This window comes from Capsicum annuum, chromosome 2 (assembly GCF_002878395.1).
Source record: "Capsicum annuum cultivar UCD-10X-F1 chromosome 2, UCD10Xv1.1, whole genome shotgun sequence".
In the NCBI taxonomy this organism is placed as follows: Eukaryota; Viridiplantae; Streptophyta; class Magnoliopsida; order Solanales; family Solanaceae; genus Capsicum; species Capsicum annuum.
The window spans coordinates 37,980,483-38,003,872 of NC_061112.1; the positions used below are offsets into that span (position 1 = coordinate 37,980,483).

At 37.7% G+C, this 23,390-nt stretch overlaps 1 protein-coding gene across 3 annotated transcripts; it reads right to left on the bottom strand.

The window, feature by feature from the left end:
• Positions 1-76: 76 nt before the first annotated feature.
• On the bottom strand, positions 77-22,044 carry LOC107858498 (katanin p80 WD40 repeat-containing subunit B1 homolog KTN80.4). 3 transcript variants are annotated; one of them, XM_016703171.2, is made up of 18 exons: positions 21,409-22,044; positions 20,985-21,115; positions 20,561-20,678; positions 20,230-20,456; positions 18,346-18,448; positions 16,878-16,948; positions 16,662-16,736; positions 16,428-16,571; positions 16,107-16,347; positions 15,409-15,936; positions 13,697-13,753; positions 13,497-13,618; positions 8,680-8,805; positions 1,353-1,427; positions 1,075-1,187; positions 881-997; positions 742-810; positions 77-652 (listed from the first exon to the last, which is right to left on the bottom strand). In XM_016703171.2, exons 1-18 carry the CDS (start codon positions 21,437-21,439, stop codon positions 589-591), a joined length of 2,412 nt encoding a protein of 803 aa, XP_016558657.1. In that variant the 5' UTR covers positions 21,440-22,044; the 3' UTR covers positions 77-588. The 3 variants fall into 3 exon arrangements, with proteins under 3 accessions (XP_016558657.1, XP_016558658.1, XP_016558660.1); XM_016703172.2 differs by lacking the exons at positions 77-652; positions 742-810; positions 881-997; positions 1,075-1,187; positions 1,353-1,427 and adding an exon at positions 13,194-13,314 and having other exon boundaries at positions 21,409-21,994; XM_016703174.2 differs by lacking the exons at positions 77-652; positions 742-810; positions 881-997; ... (1 more) ...; positions 1,353-1,427; positions 8,680-8,805 and adding exons at positions 11,789-11,804; positions 13,194-13,314 and having other exon boundaries at positions 21,409-21,994.
• Positions 22,045-23,390: the final 1,346 nt, after the last annotated feature.

The following is a 23,390-nucleotide window of genomic DNA, read 5'->3' on the forward strand; positions in this document are numbered from 1 at the left end:
ACGTTCACTTGTTTCCGCCAGCAACTAATTTAATTAGGTGAGTGTAGAACGAAAACAAATAGAAAAAGAGAATTCATAACCAACACCAAGAAATGCAATTTGCAATCTTACTTTTTTCAAATACAACATAGTTGTCACGTGGATTTCACACCACCCTTTGTGTCATGCCCTAGATTACTGGTCAGAAATGCTATATGTCGAATTGTCAGGCTGACCAGATTTTCTAGATTTCACCCTACTATTGATACAGAAATAATCATATGGATACATGGATTTTACCTACAATTACAAATAAACATGTCAGGTATTCAGGGTTATATAAGAATAAATACGATGGATCCTCCACAATGCACATTCAAAATCGCAAAATATTTGGAGCAGCAGCAGTGTAGATCACGTTGTCCCCTAGATCTCAGTAATCAGTTAATAAGAGAATTGAGTTGTCAATGTTTTCATCTTGGCAGGAATATGATGCTCTGCAAGGTATCAGCACAGGCAACTCCAGACCTCCAAAAGCCGCTCCATACAAACATCACCATTACTGCCCAAAGTATAACTCTTACTAATCCATGCAATACTGCATTTAAGTCACGAAACATCTTGAAGTGCTAGACTCAGCTCCTGAGCAGATTTGGCAATGGACCCTCCCCTCCTGAATGAAAAAATGAAGAGAAAAAATAGAGAGAGTGAATTCAGTTGTGTAAAATCTGGACCAAAACTTGTGAAGATGCACTGACGCACCTAGTAAGAGCGGGCAGCCAATTTTTTACTTTTTCAAGCTCAACAAAGCAAAGGTTGTAGCGCTCCATCCTAACAAGGAAGAGAGCATTTAAATTAGACATACCAAAAAAGGGAAATATAAGAAAATATGAGATAGTACCTTTGCTCTGCCTCAATATCAACCCACACTGATGCTGGCGCAGACATTGAAGAATAAATCACTGAACCAAATACTTTAACAAGTTTGAGCAGCATATTCAATGAAGTGTCTTGATGCCTAAAGAATGTCCACCAAAAGCCAAAATGAAAATCAGATTACACAAATAAATCTTTTCATTAAGCTCAAATTTGTACCTATGCACGTTGCTCTCAAGCAACCCCACAAGGAGTGGTAGAAGGCATGTGCAAATCTCTAAGGTAATAATGTCATTTTTCTCTGTTAAAAAGCTTATTACATCAGCAAGCACCTGTATCATGCATCAGAAGGTCCACATTGTGTTAAAAAGGTTAAGATCAAGAATAGTATATAAAGGAGAGACTTAGAGCAGGCTCTGTCATCTTCTCCATTACCACATTGTGTAAGAAGGTAAATTTCAAGATCAAGAATAGGGCACAGAAAAGAAAAGACTTACAGCAGGATCTGCCATCTTCTCCGTTGCACTAAGTGCCCCTTTAATGTCATGTCTTTGCCAGTACTGATAGACAACCTGTGAGAAAAAAGATACGTTAAAACGTTTGCTTTCAGGAATGCAAGTGACATGTTTTTTTATTTGGCACCAGATTTTATAGAAAGTGTTTCCTACGCGAATGGGTATCCCATTCTATAGGAAACTGTTAGCTTTTTTACTGATTTTTCATAACAGTGAATAGGATTGCTTTATTTTTGTTTATTTATGTATGTCAACTATTTAAATCAGGAGACAATGATTCTGTAAAATAAGCTAAACTGATGCATCAATTCTTCTCTATTATATCTCTCAATTCCCTTTCGTGATTTTATCTCAGTCACCAAGACTCAAATTGACTTTTTGCTCCTTAGGAAGGGTGATAGAGCGCTATGTAAGGACTGTAAAGTAATACCTAGCGAGAATCTTTCGACTCAACATAGGTTGTTGGTGATGGACTTGGTAATCAATAAGGGCAGAAAGAAGAGGAGTGTGGAAGGCTCGATCCAGGATTAAGTGGGGTAGCTTGACTTTGGCTAATGCTTTAGAGATGGGGAGAAGTTGAAGAGTAATGTGACTACAATCTAGGAAACTATGATTGTGGTGAAGAATGTTATGGCTAAGAAGAAGATGGAGATTATGGGGGCTATGAATATAGCCATGATCAAGAGATGGATGAAAATGGGTGTTACTATTCCGAAGAAGAATGTGGGATGAAAGATGACCCAGTGCTTATAGTGAATGTGGAGGTGATGAAGAGCCTTGTGATGGTTCTTATGATGAAGATGGGGCATGTGAGGAGTATTACACTTCCCACTCCGAGCCTAGAGGTGATATAAGGTATAACCCATTCATTTACAAATCTTATGAGAGTCATGGTGAGAGTACCCATGTGGAGTATGAAGATTCATATTCCTCACCTTATAGTACCTCTTATCAAAGTCGAAGCAGTTTGAGAATGGTTATATTAGTTATAGTGGAGGTTGTCCCATGAATAGAAAAGAGTATGCATCTCCGAAGTCTAAGGGTGTTACATCTCAAGCTTCTTGTTCTAGTACCCAAACTTTTGGAAGCGGGAACCAAGGTCGATATGGAGGGTATAGTAGGAGTCAAGATCTTCCTACTCTTCCCATCTTTATAAGAGATTCGGGTCCCGAAGAATACCTTGATTGGGAATGGAAGTGTGAAAGGATCTTTATGGATTATGATATGAGTGAAGTTGAAAGAGCTACGTGTGCCCTTAAACATATTCAAGGTCCGACACCGTTGTGGTGGGAATCCATAAGGAAGTCCGGCCGAACATGGAGTGCCTTGAAAGGACTCATAAGGGGTACTCATATGCCCATTAAGCTTTAAAATGTTGATCCAAGAAGAAACGTTCACTCCGAAAAGGTAAGCATTTGTGGGGTTCCGGGATGCCTCCTTGTGCTAGATGATTAGTGCTATAGAAACTACATCATTCCACTCATGGTTGACCATCTAGGGATATCTCGAGAGCCTCTACGTGTTCCATACTTCTTGGATGGGTATAAGGTCTCCGAGAGAGTGAAGGTTTCCTTTACCCGATTTGGGTACTATGAGGAGGTATGGTGCGATATCTTCCCCTTGGAACGTAGACATCTATGATTGGGTGCCAATTGGTTTGCACAATATAAGGTTCCAAAAGTACAAAATTGCCTAAGATTGTAAAAGACCAATGGGGAAATCATCTCTTTCCATCCATTATTCCCAAATCTCAAACAGATGTGATCACTTACTCCAAGCCAAATGAAAAAGAGAGAAAAAATTGAGGAGTAAGGGTGTGCAAGGTGGCAACCTAAGAGTGGAAAAAAAGAGATTGTGAGGAGCAAATGAGGGGGTTGCCACCAATCCGAGCTAACATTGTTTGTCCAACTATTTAGAAGGACATTTGTGTAGGTACCCACATGGAAAGCGGAGGAGAATAAGTGCCAAAAGAGAAGATTCCCTTTGAAGATTTGACAAGGGTAATCTCACAGTGACTAGACCTCCTACGGATGATGGGATGTCGATCCATTGACACTCCTACGGATCCAAATGCTAAACTTCTACTAGGACAAGGAGAGCCACTCAGTGATCTTGGAAGGTATAGGCAGTTGGTTAGAAAGTTGAATTATCTCACAGTGACTAGACTTGACATCTTTTTTCATGTGAGTGTTGTAAGTCATTTTATGACTTATAGTCATTGGGATATAGTTGTTCGTATTTTGCCATATATAAAGTCATCTCTAGGTAAAGGACTACGTTTTCGAGGATCGAGGCCATGAGCATATCATTGGATATACAGATGTTGATTGGGCAGGATCACCCTCTGGTAAACGTTTTATATCCAGATATTGTGTTTTAGTAGGAGGTAATTTGGTATCCTGAAAGAGCAAGAAACAAAGTGTGGTTGATCGATCTAGTGCGGAAGCAGAATATCGAGCAATGGTTGCAGCAACTTGTGAGCTGGTTTGGATCAAACAGTTGCTGAGAGAACTAAAATTTAGAGAAACCGGTAAGATGGAACCTGTATGTGATAATCAAGCAACCCTTCATATTTCATCTAATCCAGTTGAGAGGACTATGCACATAGAGATTGATTGTCACTTCATTAGAGAAAAGATACTCTCAAGAGATATTGTTACAAAATTTGTAAAGTCAATTGATCAACTTGCAGATATCTTCACCAAATCCCTCACCAGTCCTAGTATTAACTACAAGCTAGGTACATATGACTTGTATGCACCAGCTTGAGGGGGAGTGTTAGAATATGAGTAAGAATAGGAATAGTATACAAAATCCTTCTTGGAAAAGGATTGTAATGTAGTGTCTATGAATAGGGTTTCAATGTAATTATGTAGATACAACAATTCAATAAAAAATTTCTCCTATTTCTCCCAGATACTTACTTGGATAAATTAAATTCCAACTAAGGTTTCTGCTTTTGTTTGGCTGGTTAAAAGGAAGGCTTGCTTAGCACAAGATGCTTTACAAAGAAGAGGTTTACAAATATGCTCAAGATGTCTCTTTTGTGAGAAAGATGCAGAAAGCAATGAACAGCTACTTTTACATTACAATTGCAAATTTGTGGCACATGTTCTTTTATATCCTGGGAATGACTTGGGTGCTACCTAGATCAGCTCTAGAACTTTAGTGTAACTGGAAAGAAATTTGAAGAGGGGAGGAAAAGGAGGATTGGTGGGAGTCTATTCCAGTTTGCATCCGGTGGACAATTTGGAAGGAGAGAAACTCAAGACAGTTTGAAGATAGACCTTGCTCCATTAAGAAAATAAAAATGAACTGTCTTAAGTCTTCCCTATTTTTGGTGTAAATAGGATATAGTGGGGGGTATGGGAGTACAATATCTGGTAGAGTTTCTAGGCAATGTGTAAATTGTAAGTTAACAACAACAATCCCTGTACACTGTTTTGGGAATTTTGCTAGTAACGTACCCCATTAGCACCTTCAAGGGATGATGTTTTTGGATTCAATACAAGGTTACCTAATTCAAAAGAAAAAACATTTGGGCCCGGAGTTTGTCAGCAGCATATGACTTCAGGCACTCCAACACGTCTTATTCATCAAATTCCCTTAGTAACTGGTCATTATCATCTTGAGTGATTATTGAGCCTGATTGAAAGTTGAATAAAGGTCTCCAAGGTTTTGTCTCAAAATATAGTTTCTTATAGAAATCCACAATCTCCTCCTTGATTCTATCTGGCTTAGTGATGGTATCTCCTTGAGCTTCTATAATGCCAATATGGTTAAATCTTCTTTGACAATTAGCCATCCTTTAAAAGAATTTGATATTCTTATCTCCTTGCTTCAACCATAATATTCTGCATTTCTGTATCCAAGAAATTTCCTAATCTTTAGCCACCTCTTGATACTCCATTTGCAAGCTTGCTTTCAATAGTAATTCATCCTCAAATAGCACTCTTTGCTCTTGTGCGGTATCCACAGAACTAATCTGATAAAAAATATCAGATTTGTTAACCTTTAGATTCCCTCCGTTAGAAGTATTCCACTCTTTCAGTTTCTGTTTCAGATATCTTAGCTAACAAGACAAAATATAATCCGGTCTACCTTGAGCTTCACCGAGTTCCTCCATTCCTCCACCCTCTCCATGAATGCGGCAGATTCACCAATTTTCAAATTTAAAGAATTTGAGAAGTCCCTCCCCAAAGTCCCACTCCCCACATTTCAAAGATGGAGACGAATTACTTGATCTTATTGAACATTTCATCCCACTTCATAAGAGTGTAAGAATCTACCAATTGTTGAGGACCCTTCATGATTATCTCCTCTGAACCAAGTGTATTCTCCCAACTAGAAGTGGAGGATCAATAAGTTCAAGATCACAGTATTAGAAAACTCCTTCATGGCTCTAGAAATGTCAATATAAATCTTTCTTTCTATGGGATATCTGGTAGTGTTAAAGTCCCCACATACTACCCAGGCTTCATCACATACCCCTCTAGTTGCTGCAAGTTCACACCATGGATCCTTCCTTTCCTTTCCTTTCGACAGTAAGGAGCATAAACCCCATTCAAAAACCAGTTATAGTTGTCAATCGTACAACTTACCTTACATGAAATAGAATGTAAGTCACAGATTATCGACTCCCCTATCCAGCACCTTTTACCCCACATGATAAGAATCCCTCAACTTCTTCCGTTGGCCTCCAAACCAATTTATTCAGCTCATCTGTTGCTAAATATTTGTTTAACAATTTCTCCATTCCTCTTCCATTTTAGTTTCTTTCAACAGTAAATACCAATTCTCCAATCATGAATTAGTGATTTGATCACCCTCCTCTTGTCAATGTCACTCAATCCCCTCACATTCTATGAGATGATACAGACTTCCAGTGAGACCTCCGGTTCTCCATCTGTAAATTTAACCCCAAACTGAGGAAGATTCATCACTTCGTGACCTTTTGGTTTAGGAGAAGAAGATTCAGCATTGTTTTGTTTCTCCTCTTCTTTTATCTAGTTTCATCAAAGGAGATCATGCTTCCCATTCGCAAACCTGAAAGTCCACCCCAAACTATTTACTAAGCCCCATAACATTGTGTTGCACCAATAAGGATGCATCCACTTCCACTATTTGCACTTGAATATCCAGAGGTTGTATATCCTCAATTAGCCACTGCTCAAATTGTTCAATTTGAACCATTTGTAAATTTTGTTCCCAGGTATTTCTAAATTTGGATTAATAGTGATTTGCATGTATATTGTTCTAGAATTTCCTCCCATCTCTCTTCTGCATACAGGTTTGAATTTTGATTGAAGAAACATTGGTTGTTGCCTTCTATTTCATTGTTAATAGGGTGATAAGCTGAGAGATAATTGGGCTCCTCAATCAGACGTGAAAAAACAAACATTTGGGCCAAAATCTTTTTCTCTACGATTAGCTTCTCGCCAAAGCCCAAATCGAAAGAAATACACATCACCCTTGGTGTGATATTATGTTCCTCTACCCACTTGATGTGGGCATACCACTTTTCACTGGTCAAAGCCCAAATGAAAGAAATACACATGACGCCTGGCGTGAAATTATGTTCCTCTACCTGCTTGATGTAGGCATACAGTTCATTGGCCCACTCTCCTTTCTATTAACTACTATGTCAAGAACCAATTATGCCTCACGTGTCCATGACCCATCCCTCGGATGGATTTGAAAAGAGGTACAAGTGACAGGACCAGCCTTATCTGTACACAAGTTGTCAACCCTAGCGTTATAATAGAAGTCATCATTTATGCAGCGGTCCCCCTGATAAATTCCATAAATTTTCTCCGACGAGCACCCTTGCCACAGTTTCTCTCCAGACAGGTATTGATCCACTTGTCTGCTATAATCACTTCTAATGGCACCTTCGTCTTCCTCTTTTTATCTTTATTCTCGCCCATTTGAGGTGGCTTTTCAAAGATGTTTCTTCCTTCAATTTCAAGCCAACCAGCACTTTGGCTAAGTATGGCATACACCATCAGCTGCCAACAGAACTCGCTTTGAACCCTCTAGTAGCATCCATAACCAGGATTTCTCTTCAACTTACCAAGTTCTCCATAAATCTGAATCTCATTTGACAGGACGCCTTAGCCAGGTAGCATGTTGTGATAACATACTTAGTAGCATATTGACAACCAGGCATGGATCTGACAGTCAGTTTAGTAGCCACAGGGAACTGTAAATAATTTACTTTTTACACCACACCACCAACATACCTAGTGTATTCCCACAAGTAGGGTCTAGGGAGGGTGGGGTATACACAAACTTCAACCTACCTTGTGAAGATAAAGAGGTTGTTTCCGACAAGACCCTCGGCTAAAGTAAAACATTTTAAAGCAGGCATGAAAAGGGAAAACATTAGTGAAGAAGTCATGATGGAAATAATGGAGAAAATAGCAGTAACAACAACAAATAGTGTGATAATCGAAGCAAAGAGAACAAAAGTAATAAAAAACGAAGAATAAAATTACAGAAGAATAATAATAATAAATACTGCTAAGGAAAATTATACAACGCTCAACAACCTACTAACCTATTACCCTAATCATCGACCTCCATATCTTCCTATCTAGGACCATGTCTTCGGTAAGTTGCAGGCGTGTCATGTCTTTCCTAATCACCTCTCCTCAGACCCACTATGATCAACCTCTCAGGCCTCCTCATTGGGGGGGGGGGGGGGGGGGGGGGGGGGGGGGGGGTTCTTACCTTTCCAAAGTCCAGATTAAGAAAGGGGTTAATTGAATACATATCAGTTAATCAATGAAAAATACCGCAATCCCAAACTATTTTGGGAAAGGATTTCAGTGAAGGTCTACCTTTTCTGGAAAGAGACCGGTTAAAAACGATACAAGTATAACAATGAAATAGACATCCAAATAAATTTTTAGTAGACATAACAATGATGTCTACCATTTAGAAGAGTCTGTTAGAGGTCTCTACAACTAGTTTCAACACATGAGAAGATTTCTGAGTGGACCTGCTTGCATTTTTATCGAATAGGACATTTTTTCTACTTCATTAATTCTGAGAACATTGAAATGCTCAAAACAGGAAGGACCGTGTTGTAAGTCATTGACCCAATAACATTATCCTTTAATCCTCCAAAGCGCATTATTCCATAAGTATAATTTTGTACTTCTTTCGAAATTTTAAGTCGTAAAGCACCACAAGCAAAGATTAAAAATCATAGCACAAAGGGTGTACTTCCATTCACATGACAAACCAGAGCATCTACAAAACATCATTAGGTAAATCATTTTGCTTCTGCTGTATTATTAGTTACCTGTAATTTGGCCAAACGAGATTGCATTGAGTCAACAAATTGGTCATGCTGTTCCATCAAGTCAGCGATGGCATCCGCATCTGTAGCAGAAACTGTTACACTTTCAGCTGATGAAGGACACCCTCTCTTTTTTCCATGCAATCAGAAAAGAACGAAAGTTGAGTGAAAATCAGTATTAGGATAGTGATATAGAAATATACATAACTTCACATCAATGAAGAGGAAAATAACACAAAACTTATTAACATAACTTCACATCAACGGGCGTTTATCCTATTGACAAGTATAAAAGCAACTAAATTATATACATAATGTGGAAGTCTTTCAAAGAATTAGCAGTCACATTGGGGATCTACAAATTGTGACCTTGTATTGTCCACATGGTCATTGAAAGGTTCGTCTATCTAGAATGACATTTATTTTAATAAGAATTGGCAATATGAGAAGTAATCTTAAAGCATGTGCTTGAACTTTTAACAATGAATTGATATTTCTACCATCTTTTCCTCCAAGTTATTTTTTCCTTCTAATTTTCACGCGTTTTAAGCCTCATGTTAGAATATTCAGAATTCTCTACAATTCTAGAATATCCAAAAAATTTACAGAGAGTGCAAAGTGCTAACAAAGTCAGCCAACGCTTCCGGCTCTAATATATTTATCGAGGTCATGTTGCACCAAAAACTAAGCAAAAATAAACATTTGTGCTTTAGATTAACTATATTGTCCTTTTTGTTATCAAAAATTCTAGCATTTCTTTCTCTTAATACAACCCACCAAACTACTGCTGAGACAGACTTCCAGATGTAACCTGACGCTTTATGTATATCCGTTTGTGCCATTAAAGGAGAAAATCAGCCGTGCCCCAAGGCATGCACCATTTAACTCCCACAGAACTCAGACTAAACTGTCAAATTTGAATGGTGAAGCTGCAATGAAGAAATAAGTGGTTCACATCTTCCAAATCCCTTCCACAAAGAGAGCACATATTACAAAGTATTATGCCTCTCTTTTGCAAGTCCTCAAGAGTAAAGCATTTTCTATGAGCTACCAACCAAGCAAAGAAGTTGACTTTGTGAAGCGCCTTACTTTTCCAAATAGTCTTCCATGGCCAAAGGGAGTGTGAAGATGTTCTGATAAGAGTACTATAGCAGCTTCTAACAGAGAATAAACCTTTAGAGTTGGAAGTCCAAAAAAAAAGGTCTGGAGTTAAGCCCAGAGGAGGAGAAGTGTCGAGTAACTCCAAAAGCCATGAGAATTCAACTTCCCAGTCATTAAAGTTCCTTCTAAAGGAGATGAACCACCCTTCATTTTGCCATGAATCTGCTATGGACAAGTGAGGGCTAGAAGTGAGTCTGAAATGGATGGGGATTAAATTTGTGATTCTTGGTCTCAAGAATTCAGTTCTATATCTTTTAATCACTAGATGGACATTCTGTTTTATCTTCTAAGTTGTTAGAGTTTCCCTTTTCTCGACTTCTTGTTAGTTTTTGAAGCATAGGTCAAAATTATGAAGATGAAGTTTTCCCTAAGTTATTTGATGATACGAAGACACGCTGAGTACTTGGCTTTTGTTCTTGTTATTTAATCATGTTTTGATCTTTTCTTGTACCCTTTTCTTTTCTTTGACTTCGTAGATCAATAGCTGTGATTTTCTTTGACAAGGTTTACTTACAATTTCCCAACTGTATCTAGTAATTTCTTGTTTCAGAGCACTCAGCTAATTATTTTGTGGGAGAGAAAGTAGATTTTCTTTCTCTCGGAAGATAGGGGTTTGATGACAGTGAAAGAGATGAAACCGAATCATAAAAGAAGGAAAAAAAAGAGAAGATTAAACATTTTTTTCGTGTTGACGTGTCAATTCTTATTCATCGTTTGACGACGTCAAACAGCAGTTGCAAGTCACATGTGCTGAGTCTTAAGGATATGGACTCATGTGTTCATTAACCAGAGCTTTAAGTGTCTATGCGGTCACTAACAAAATTTTAGTGTTCAACTGCTATTGCATACCAACTTTGAGAGGCTAGAATTACTAACGTTGAGGTTTGACAGATAATTTCACAAACAAAGGTTGTTAGCTAAAATCTACAACATACCCAGTGTAACCCCACAAGAAAAGTGGGGTTGTTAATTATAATCTGTTGTCAGAAAACGTTCATCCAGACTAAGTGTTTTACAAAAAGATACGGCAGAGGGATACAAAAAAACCATAGATTGGAATGCATAGGTCAGTGCAAAAGGACCACACTACTTACAATGTAAGGCTTGCCTCAGAGGGTAAATAAGAAGTTGCTGGGAAATTTAAGAAAGGATTGGAGTGAATAGAAGATACTATCTAGGGAGGAAAGATAACATCACTAAAGTTGAATCCCTCTAACATAGCCACCTTTAGTTTCGTATTCATATAGGTGTTACAACAAGCCGGGGAGGAGAATAGATATATCATTCAATAGAGTGAAAAAAGATTGCAATACCCATGGGGAAAGGGAATTAGGAATCACGTTTGACACTGCAATGTTGGAAAAAGTGTTGTGAAAGGGAATTAGGAATCACGTTTGATACTGCAATATTGGAAAAAGTGTTGTGAAGATTCTCGCAAAGGAGAATGCATTATTGAGAGAAGTCATCTGCTAAATATTGTTGTGTTAACAATGGATGCTTCTTTGATAGGGGGTAAATACTTATGGATTAAGTATGTAGAAAGGGATTATAAAGGGGGTGGATACTGGCTCTAGGGTAAAGTTTTGGAAGAATGTATGGTGTAAGGGGAGATCCATCGAGAATTCATATCCCACTACTTTACAAATTACAAATCAGTTAACGAGAAAAGTGCTACCATAGTTAATTAAACTGGACGAGCCAGTAATGGGGTCATATGAGATATAAATTTTAGCAAAGCTACTGAAGATTACGAATGGGATACAGTTGAGAATTTCTTTTATAAGAAGAATATAAATATAAAATGGGGAATGACGAGGGAGATAGATGATATGGAGGAGGTGGAGGCAAAATCTTTTACAATTAAATTGAATCTTACTATTTGAAGTTGTCGGTGAAGGGATCTAAGCACCAACTATCCAGTGAAAGTAGCTTTCTTTGACTGGTATGCAATGCCTGATGCTACTTTTCTGTTTTGATGAAATAAGTTTTTCATTAATTTCATCAAGAAGATGCAATGCATATGAAAGAAATATTGTTAGCTTTGACTATGCTAAAGCGGGGAGCTAACAAAGTCCCTAGTGGACAAAGGCAGAACAAAACTAAGAGACCAAGCTAATATAGATAAAGTGCTAGCTCCAGATGACAAAAGAAAACTAGTCAGCAGATAGGGAGAATTTTGTGAGTTTTGATTTCCATGTGCAGAGAATCTGGAGAAGTTACTCATCACACCTTGTTGTATTGCATGTTGTTCCGCAACTGTAGACCCTCGTGCTCTACCTCATGGGTAGAAGGATAGTTTAGAAAGCAACTCATGTGTTGACATTACAAAGGATTGGCAAGGAAAGGAAGCCAACATGGACAAAGGCACCACATCTCTTTTGGAGCGTACGAAACAAAAGTTATAGAAGACTATTTCCTAATATTAATGATGTAGAAAGCATTAAGATATTCATCTTGTTCCATTCGCATATTGATTTAAGGGAAAAAGACCTTGTTCTATAGATTGTAAAACTAAAAGAATGACTGTGGGTGTCCTAAATAAAGTTACATTTTTCTGTTTTAATAACCAAAACAATTCCCAAGGCTTCATGGATAATGGGCCACCCCTCTACCCTTCTCTTCTTAAATATCAGGTTTCTTGTATGCAGCTGGATTAGAATCTGTGACTAAGTAGAGTTACAAGATACATACTTTTTACACCGACTTGGTGTTTACTAGTTAAAATTGTTGACTTACCAGGAAATAGTTTATAAAAACTTTTCTTGGAAAACAATCACCCTGATCACATTAAAGCTAGAAGACACACAATGCCCCAATTTCTTAGGTTTTTCAAGGAGCTCATAGGAAAATCTGCACCTATCGTAGCATTCTCAACTCTCTATATCGGTGCAGAACCATTCATAGAAAGAGAGAAAACTACCCAGATGATAACACAGACACCCACCCTGAACTTAGAGAAGGCAATGGAGAAACCACGTATGGGAAAGGAAAAAGTCAATTATCCAAGGGTGATTTCAAGGATCCTGTTGCCAGCACCTCAACATCTCCATCCCATTGAATGGACAAGGAGCAAAGATATGAAATAGATAAGCAGCTTGTGACAAGCAACCTCAAGAGCTACCAAGGTAAAATTCGGCTCAAACCCCTAAAAGAATTCATTAAGAGGAGGCACATGAACCACTTTTTCAATTTCCAACCTGTGTTAACCAGGCCCATCAATTATTGGACTAAAAGTACTCATACACAGGCCAAGTGCTAGCTCTTTTAAGATTGGAATTAGACAATAAGTGAAGGACCAAAATTGCCTTTCTAGAAGGTAGCAAATGATCTATTTTAGGTACTACAACTAAGCTCACCTTTTTCAACCAAATATAATTCCTCCACATGCTTTTAGAAAATGTAGGTGTAAGGCCTGCATACACCCCACCCTTCCCAGACCTCACTTGTGGGACCATACTGGCTAAACTGTTGTGTATTCTGCTTTTGAAAAACGAGGAAGCACATCATCATGTACAATATCAACAAACATGAATATTATATGAATAACACGAATAATATACAAACATACATGTGTGTGTGCACGCGCACTCTTAAATCGTAACATAGTATTAAAAGATATGTAAGAATACTAAAGAAGAAATCTCAGATTAGATTAATACCAAGTTGATATGTATCATTTTCAGAGCAGGTACTGTCTCAACAACATTACTGGGAGCAATATACTCCTGATATTGAATTTTCTCTCTCTTCTCCCAAGTTGCAACAATAGACCGTGTCCTTGCTAATTTAACAAAAACCCAGTTAAGTAACTTTATAGGAATGTGCAGACATAGACTCGGGATTAAAGTGAAAATTGTACCTCTTCTTTGACCTTCCACGGGATTAACACTCCTAACAACATTTCCGCGTGCTTCATCTGGAACAAATTGCAAGAATTGATACATTGCATCTACTCCATGTTATTCAAGAAAAAGAAATAAAGAATTCCATCTGTTAATTACAACAGCAACAATAAAAGTGCTTCTTCTCATACTAGTTTGGGTCAGCTATACAAATCCCTATATACATTCTGCTCCACTTCAATCCATGACTCCGTTTTAATCCAATAGGTAAAAGGTCCATTAAACATTGACCTTCCAAGAAATTTCACAAATACAAGAAAGCAATAAGCATAATACATAAACATGCCCTTTAACTTAACCTCAAATTACATCTATGAACTCCAACATTGAGTGTGCACAAGTAGACACTTAAACTTGTATAAAGTTGAACAAGTAGTTACACAAGTCCTATGTGGCATAATACACATAGGACGCCATGTAGGACAAAAATTAGCCACGTAGGACGCCACATAGGACAATATGTGTTTACTTGTTCAACTTTATACAAGTTTAAGTGCCTACTTGTGCACACCCAAAGCTGGAGGTTATAGATGTGATTTGAGACCAAGTTAAAGGGCGTGTTTATGTATTGTGCCAAAAGCAATAAAATGCAGAGAAAATCAGTGAAAAACATAAATGAACAAATCATAAATGAAATAACATCTCCTTCTACTGCAATGATGGTGGAGGACACCAAAACAAAAGGCAAACTGAGAAACCAATCCAAGCAACATATTTTTTCTAGGAGATGAGTAAACATAGGCAAGAGCAATGAAAAATATCAATCTGTCTAGACGAGGTAGACGTTAACATAGAAGTGAAAGGCACCACAAACATTGCTCAGTGACAAATATACATACACACAGGCGTACAAATCGATGGAAGATGCAGGATTACTAGAGCTGGAGCCAACATTGTACATGGAAAGAGTAAAAAGAGTCGATAAAATTTGAGGGTGAAATGCATGTTACGAAAAAGTCGGGGGCTGTACTGTATATAATCATACAACAACATACGCAGCGTATTCCCACAAAGTGGGGTCTGTCCTGTATATAATCATATCTTGTAATATATATTTTTACTAGCATCTCATATTATTCTTCATTTATTGTACTGGTGAAAGAATCTAATTGGTCATTTCGAGCTCTCCTATACAAGTCCTACCACTCAAAGGTTAATAAACATCAGATGGCAACAGAAAGAATCAAATGAAAAGGGAAAAACGAACTGTTGTCCCTCACGGAACTTTCATAAATTAAAAATAAAAATGAAGGTTCTAAGACTTAATAAAATGGGCACCCAAGGGTGTGGATCTAGTGGCCAATTTGGGAGGGGGAGGGGGGGTCTCATTCAAATCCCAAAGGAGGCAAACAACACTAGTGGTTTCTTCCTATCTATCTAAGCTTTGGGGGACAGTTTCACCCTAAATCTGTGGAGGAAGGTAGCAGGTGCCGGTGCAATTACTTGAGGTACATGCAAGCTAGCCCGGACACCACTGTTATATATATACACACACACACTTTGTGTGTATGGGCACACCAAACGGATACTATTGTATTCACCAGAGTTGCTAACAAGACAAAATGATATTTCATATAACAAACACAACAGACAACCAAAGGATAGAAGAAATTAGTCACTAGAAATCAGCATTTGTGAAAAAGAAAATCGCTAACACACTCATACGCACAATTTTCATTGTTGTTTCTGGAAAGCAACTCAGGTCCTAAAAGTGCTTCAGGTTTTGTTGAGACAAAACTCTTGTCATCCTCCACATTCCTCTCAATTCCTGCAGCTCCGAGAATTGAGCATTTAACTGAAGGGAAATCATTCTTGTCTGCTACACTACTGAATTCAATAGCCTTGGGGACTTCAATATCAGACTCTGATTCTGCATTTGACCCCCCATGGTCTTCCTTGAGCATTGGAAACTTCCGTAAATCAGAGACTTTTGTCTGCAATGACTGCTGCATTGCCCTTGTTGCGATTCCTTCTTTCCTGGATTCAGATGCTTGCTCCATTCTATCATTATTTCTTGGCACAATAACAGGTAGGACCTCTGACCTATTGGCTATGGAAGAATTAGCTGCTGATTGGGTTTTAGCTGGATTCCTCTTTAGACCAGTTGTATTAGGAACTGCTGTTGTACTAATTGGAGGTGCTTTCGAGCTAACACTCAGATTTATTCTTTGAGGAGTGCCAGGTGCATTTGCAGTAGCTTCATTGGGAAGATAAGTAAAGATTGTCAGAACTTTCTGGGAGCCAAACTTCGTTAAAAGAAGCAAATAAAAATGCTACCAAAACAGAAGGAAAGAAAAGAACCTCGAGACAAGGTAGCAAGCTAACAAATTACCACGGATAGGGAAAAAAGAGGGAAGAATGGCATACTAGTAAGAGTCCTAGAATCCCTTTGATGATCCAAGTTTTGTGATATTGAAAGTCTTCCAAAAGATTTGGTCTCTTTAACAGTGTCAGAATTTTGAGAAATTGAGAGTCTACCCAAATTGGCTTTGCTAGCATCTGCTTTGCTAGCATCCTCGGCCAGATTGGATAAATTCACACTTGAATTTGATTTTACATCAGAATGACCATTTAATCGAGTAGTACCCATTGCATATGGTTCAAGCCGCTGCATGAAATAAATTAAACCTAACTTAAAAATCATAACATCCAAGATAACTCCAACCAAAAGAAAATACAGTTTGTTACCGAAATATCCACAACCCACACTCCAACACAACTTTGGTTGTAAGAGCAGCCAAGGAGTTTCCCGTCATGAATATTAAGATCCGACAATCGAGACCATCCAACATCAACTGTATCATGACATCTTATTGGTTCCCACGAGCAAACCTACAAAGGAAAAGTTTTAAGGGAACATCACAGATGCCACAATACATGGCGCAACTATTTCTCAAGGAAACAGCAAATAGCCAAGGCTACCTTCAAACTCTCATGCAAACCACAGAGAAGGGTTCTTCCATCAGGATTGAAGGTCATACAGCGCACCCCTGATGTCTAGAATTGAGATAAACAAATAGTTTTGAGTTTTTTACGATCTCAAAACATTTCCAAGAAACATGAGAAGCACTCAGCAGCAGTTATCGAATATTAAAACTGAGATCAAAAAGAAGATGCAAATACGATGAAATTATTAACCTCGGGTCCAGCTGAACCTATGAGCTCAAAAGTTTCAAGGTCCCAGAATTTTACAGTTCTGTCGGCAGAACCTGGTGAAGATAAAGATCAAGAAATAAAAACAATGAGCATCTGATTGCTATGATGATGATGATGATTAGATTAATGCAGCATCCAACTCTGATGACCTCCTTTTATTCATTTGATCCTAACACCACCACCATCCCACAATCCTGTTTTCATGGGATTGTCAGCATTACCATGCAAACTTCTAATAGATAGAACCTTTTAGTTTCTAGAAAGTAGAAACGCCATACATTGCGCACATTTCCCTTTTACCATCCCCCCCTTTTGCGGAACTGTCATTTCAATCATGAAAAATAAGCATCAAGCAAAACTCAGTATCAACTAGTTACATGGAAAGATTTAGGCATCGTGATATAGTGAGTTCTTAGTCCATTTTTACATGAGAATCTGCAAAACAACAAAAAGCCAGAATCACTGGTTTCCATCATACTCCCTCAATTGCAAGAAATTTGCAAGATTCGATTTTCAATGGCCAGATTGGGCTTTGGTTAAAGCCATTCTAGACTACACTTCAATATATTTTTACAACCACAGATTATTAATTAAAAATAATAAACCACATGAAAAATATTATCATGGGAGAACCTAGAATTTTCTGAACCTGTATAATTTTTTAAAAATCACCATTTAACATACATTCAATTTTACTCCTGAAAAGTTAGCATGGCCAATATTTGGGATGGAGGGAATTTTCTACAGATGTGATTGGTGAAGGAAGTCATTTTTTTCCTAGAGCATCGTGAGATCAAAAACTTCATTGTTAAAAGCTTCAAACTGAGAAAATATTTAGAGCACTAAGAGTTGGCAGGAATAAGTAGCCGAATCTACAAGTCCATATAATCTGTGTACACTTGCTGTTTGTCGATTCAGATATTCAGTTATTTTATCAGGTAACACAGCCTAAATCATTAGGAAAGAGTTAGATTGCCAACAAGTTAACATTTTACAAAGAGCACATCATCAACAACAACAACATACCCAGTATAATCCCACAAAGTGGGATCTGGGAAGGGTAGAGTGTATGCAGACCTTACCCCTACACCACAGAGGTGAGGTAGAGGTGAGGTAGAGACAGTGTTTCTGATAGACCCCCGGCTCAAGACTTTACACAGAACACAGCATGAATTAAAGATCTCATTGAATACAACTAAAGTTACTGGAGCCAGCACAACACAGAAAGCAATAAAAGACCGGCATTTTGAATACCAGATTGACCACCACCACCAACAACAACAACAAACCCAGTGTATTCCCACAAAGTGGGGTCTGGGGAGGGTAAAGCGTATGCAGTCCATACCGCTACCTCCAAAGAAGTAGAGAGGCTGTTTCCGATAGACCGAATACCAGATTGACCATTGTGAGAAAAGATGCAATGAGACTGCATCACAGTTTTTAATCATACCTGTTGCAAGTAAAAACTCATGGGGGTGAAAGTCTATGCACTGAATCTGCCCTTCATGACATTTGAAATCATGTAAAAGCTTTCCTGCAGTCAAATCCCAAAGCTGCCACAAAACAAAACTATTATCAATAATATAATAATAAATAAAAAATCTCATAACCTCATGTAAATACTTGATATAATGTCCACCAGTAAATATCATAGAAGAAGACTAGATGCACATGAAGGGAACAATTAAAAAACATGAAACAGTTGTTCCTGTCATGGACATGGCTATTGGTTTTTTTCTAGAGGAATTTTTTTTTCGAGAGGCGTCAGTGTTATCAAAAGTGAAGCGCAGAAGAAAGCTCTACGGTCCATTGTGGTTTAAGAGCAAAATGTGAATAAAGTGTGGGATTTAATGAAAAAAAACGCAAAGGGAGAAAAAATACAGATATATATGTTTAGTAAGATTAATAATTATAAGTATGAATGACAAATATATGAACAAAGAAATTGAAAACATATAACAATAAAGTGCAATTGTTTGGTGTCGCCTCTTCAGAAGAGGCTCATAGGCAAGGAAAAGTATGCCTTAAGAAATTGATGACGACACTGAAGTGCACATTAAGCGAGACGAAGCACTCGACACATTTTGAGCCTAGCTTTGGGGCTTAAGCACGCCTTTGATGACACTGAGAGGCATCTCCATTAGTTTTTCTTTTTCTTTATTTTCACATGGAAATGGGTACAGGGGATTTAGACAGGTCATGGAACAGCTTTAGCTTACCGAGGACATGACTTTAGGTAGGAGATTATGGAGGACATATATTAAGGTAGTTTTGTCTTGTTATCCTTCCATACTAGTAGTCGTAGCATTGCTCTTGCAGGTTCTTGTCCCATCGAGCTTTGTTAATTTGTTCCTAGTAATTCAATTATCGTACTATTTTGTTGTAGTTAATATTCCTTTTTCAATATGCTTGAGATGCTTTGTTCAGTATTTTGTCAAGGTTTCTGCACTCCCGTTATTTTCTTGAGCCGAGATCTGCAGGAAACAGTCTCTACCTCCCAGGTAGGACTACGGCATGCTTACACACTACCCTCCATGGTTTCTTCACTCCTGTTATTTTCTTGAGCCGAGATCTGCAGGAAACAGTCTCTACCTCCCCAGGTAGGAGTATGGCCTGCTTACGCACTACCCTCCCCAAACCCCACTTGTGGATTACACTGTGTATGTTGTTGTTGTTGACACAGAATTGGGTAAAATACAAAGATTAACCAAAAATTATGATTTATCATCCATTCACTCGTTAAGCTGGCAAATAGCAATAGACCTATCTATAGCAAAATAGTTTCGGTAGGATGCAGCAAGTTTTTTAGTCAACAAACATAGAGTGCACACTTTCATTAAATTAGAGTATGTTGATAATCGTCAAACGGTTACTTCAAATTCTTTTTTCTTTTCTTTGAAACTGATAATGTTGTATTGCTCAACAATAAGGATACGCTGGCCACCTTCAAAAGGGAACAAAAAAAGGGCTAAAGAAAAGGAAAATAATTTACAGAGCTCCTAATAAATCTACAAGTTGGTCTGTATCCTCTATATATTGTTCATTACACCAAAAAATAAAAAGATGCAATTCCATTTCACATTGGGGATAGAATTGGATCTATCTTCAAACCATCTGCCATTACTCTCTCTCCACATAGTCCACCAAATGCAAGATGGTATTATCTTCCACTTACTTCGAATCTTGCGGCGTAGGCAAACTCCAAAAAACCTCAGAGCTTTGAAAGCGATATATACCCAACATAAAAGGCAACTCAACGTGGAAAATTTCTCTTCAAGCTCTTTAATTGAATAAATTCTTGAATACGTGGGATATAAAAAGTGAGAAATCTGACCTTGACAGTAGTGTCTTCCCCACCAGATACAACCCATCGGCCATCTGGAGTGAACCTGATGACATTGACACCTCTGCTGTGACCTTTGTATGTGTGGATACACCCTTTGCGTCTGATATCCCAAATTTTTAGGTTTGTATCTAGAGATCCAGATGCAAAGAACTCACCAAAGGGATGAAAATCCAATGATATACAGTTGGATCGGTGTCCAGTGAGTGTGCGAACAACTGAGAAAATGTGTGTGAGAGAGAGGTTAATATATCCATTGTAAACAAAAAAAAAAGAAAAAAAATTAAAATCCCCAAATGAAAAAGTATTATAACAAGCATACTCTTGGCCTCCTCTAAATCCCAAAGCTTGATAGTACCACTTGCTGCTCCTGCAGCTACCAACACCTCTGAAGAATCAAAGCTAACTGAATCAATTCCGCTTGAATGACCTGACAAACTCTAAACAAATACACGGAGAAGACCATGTGTAAGTACAAAGCACATAGCCTCCAATGCAAAAAGAAACAACAAAATGGAAAACACCCAACTAGAGCCCTCGATTACGGAAAATGAACCATTATGCTCGGCCACAAAAGGAGGAGACTAAACAACTTAAACAGAGCAAATTAGCTGCAGATTCTTAAGTTCAACCTTTATACTCAAAAGCTTCTCTTTCAGTTCAAACTGAAAAGATTTTGACTTCAATGTGGGTATAAACCAAAAGATGAAATTAAATAACAGCCTAAGAAGATAAGAGAAACTGACCAACATGGCATTGGGCTTGCCAATGGCCCAAAGGTTAACCTTGTGATCTTCTCCCCCGGTTAGAAGAACCCTGGATGGCTTCCTTCCAATCTTCAAGCAGTTCACGCTTAAAGAATGCGCTACAAATTCCTCTAAGACATATTGTCAAGGTTTTCCAAAGTTTGGCTTGAGCTCTTTACTTTTCCCTTTTATCACCCAAAAGGAACTAACTCAAAACATTAAGATCCTAATCAATGCTTTTCAACTGTCTAATAAGATCCACGAGAAGGATAATGCTATTATAATTCAAGGTATGTCTCCACATTTTCCAGCAAAGCAAACAACAGAAAGAAATATCATTCAGTCGCTAGGATCAAAATACATTTTCCAGCAAGGAAAAACAATGCATAAAGCAAAGAAACAGAAAAGCAAGGGAAAAGGATACGTAACTTATAAGCACGCTTGGTAGTTGTCATGGAGAAAAGTCAAAAAAAGGTTCGGAAATGGAAATGGCGACGGCAGAAGACCCTAGCAACGGCAGTGCAAGTGAGAAATACAGGTACGGCTCTCTTCATACTACTGAATCTGAGAGCGATACAGGCTCAAGATCTCGATGAACCTCCTCCACATTTTCTCTCTCGTCGACTTCAGCAGCAACAATAACAACCCAACCACCAGCAACCACTACTAGTACTGCAGGACAGAGGTTTCTTAATCACATTACTACTCAAAATCGCTCTCTACAGAACAACTTCGAAGCTTGCAAATGAGACAGTTGTTTTATCGTCCATAGGTTTGGACTGAGGATTTGGTTTAGCAATAATGGTTCTTCCTTGCTCTACTCAAATAGCTCCAACAGGCTCTGATGGCTTCCTCTTCTCAGCTTGAAGAACGATGGCGAAATACACAAGCAAAGAGGGAGAAGAGAAAAAAAATGGCGTTTCCAAGATCCCCTTTCACCATCGTAGGGAGACAACAATAATAGTTGTTTTAATCTTGTTATAAAACCGAAAGAAAAAGAAAGGAGAATAATTGTTGTTTCTCGTGTCTTCTTGTGTGATTTACAATTTAGGAGAAATTTACTCTAACTAGTTTTTCAATAAAAGATAATATTTTAAATCATGATAAATATCGATTACATTTGGATAGACATTTATATTTATAACACTCCTCTTGAATGTCTATTTAATACATAACATATTTCGTTGAAATTTTACTAGAAAAAATTCAGTGGGAAAAAAAATTTAATGAAGGAAAAAGAGTATACATCTCTAACAATACGCATATAGGCTGCTTCATCAAAAACTCAGTGGGACAAAACCTTGTACGGAAAAAAGAGTACAGCATGTATTAACTCCCTTAATGAGAATATTCTTGAACCTTTGCATCTCGATCTTGTACACCATCTTCTTGAAAATTACAATTGGAGGAGACTTGGTGAATAAATTAGTCACACTGTCACTTGAACGAATCTGTTGCATGTTAATATCACCAATCTTTAGTAGCTCATGAATGTAGAAAAGCTTTAATGAAGTGTTCTTCGTTCTATCTCCTTTTATAAATCCTCCATTAAGATGTGTTATGCATGATGCATTATCTCTATATAAAATTATGGGTACATTGTCTCATTTCAAACCACATTTTTTCCGAATGAGATGTATCATGGATCTCAACCATACACATCTCGGTTTGCTTCATTAACAGTTATTATCTCAGCATGATCAATGAAGTACTAGATAGACTGATTTGTATATCTATAAGATATGGCAGTATCCCCACATATGAACATATTGCATGTTTGAGATTGAGATTTATGTGGTCAGATAAGTACCCAACATTAGCATAGCCAACAAGATAGGAACTGCAAGCTTTAGAATAAAATAAACTCATGTTTTTTATCCTATTTCGATGTCTCATAATAGAAGCAGAAATATACCTTGCTAACAAATTGACTGGAAAGGCTATATCAGGCCTTTTAGTATTTGCAAGATACATGAGTGCACCACTTGCACTAAGACATAGTACTTTATAACCAATCTAATTCGATATATTTCTTATTTCAACAAATAATCTATTACTTTTGAAAACTCTCCAGGAGTTTTAATAATTTTCAAGCTATAAGCTTATACAATATAAGGATTATCAATAAGTTTCCCAAAAACTTTTATATTTTGAATCCTTAAAGAAGATTTCATATAAATTTTGTCAAGTGACGATATTCAACATTTCATGTGTGACATCTTCAAGCGTCTGGACTGCAAATCAAATAAGTTTTTACGCTTACCAAGAGGCATCCTTTCGTGTTACTTAATAAATGTTTCTACGTCAGCATGCTTAAATAAACGTAGAATTCAGATCCTCGTGATTTTTCACAATATTGCGTCAATATTGTATTAAAGATATTAATGATATATCATTTCGTATCGA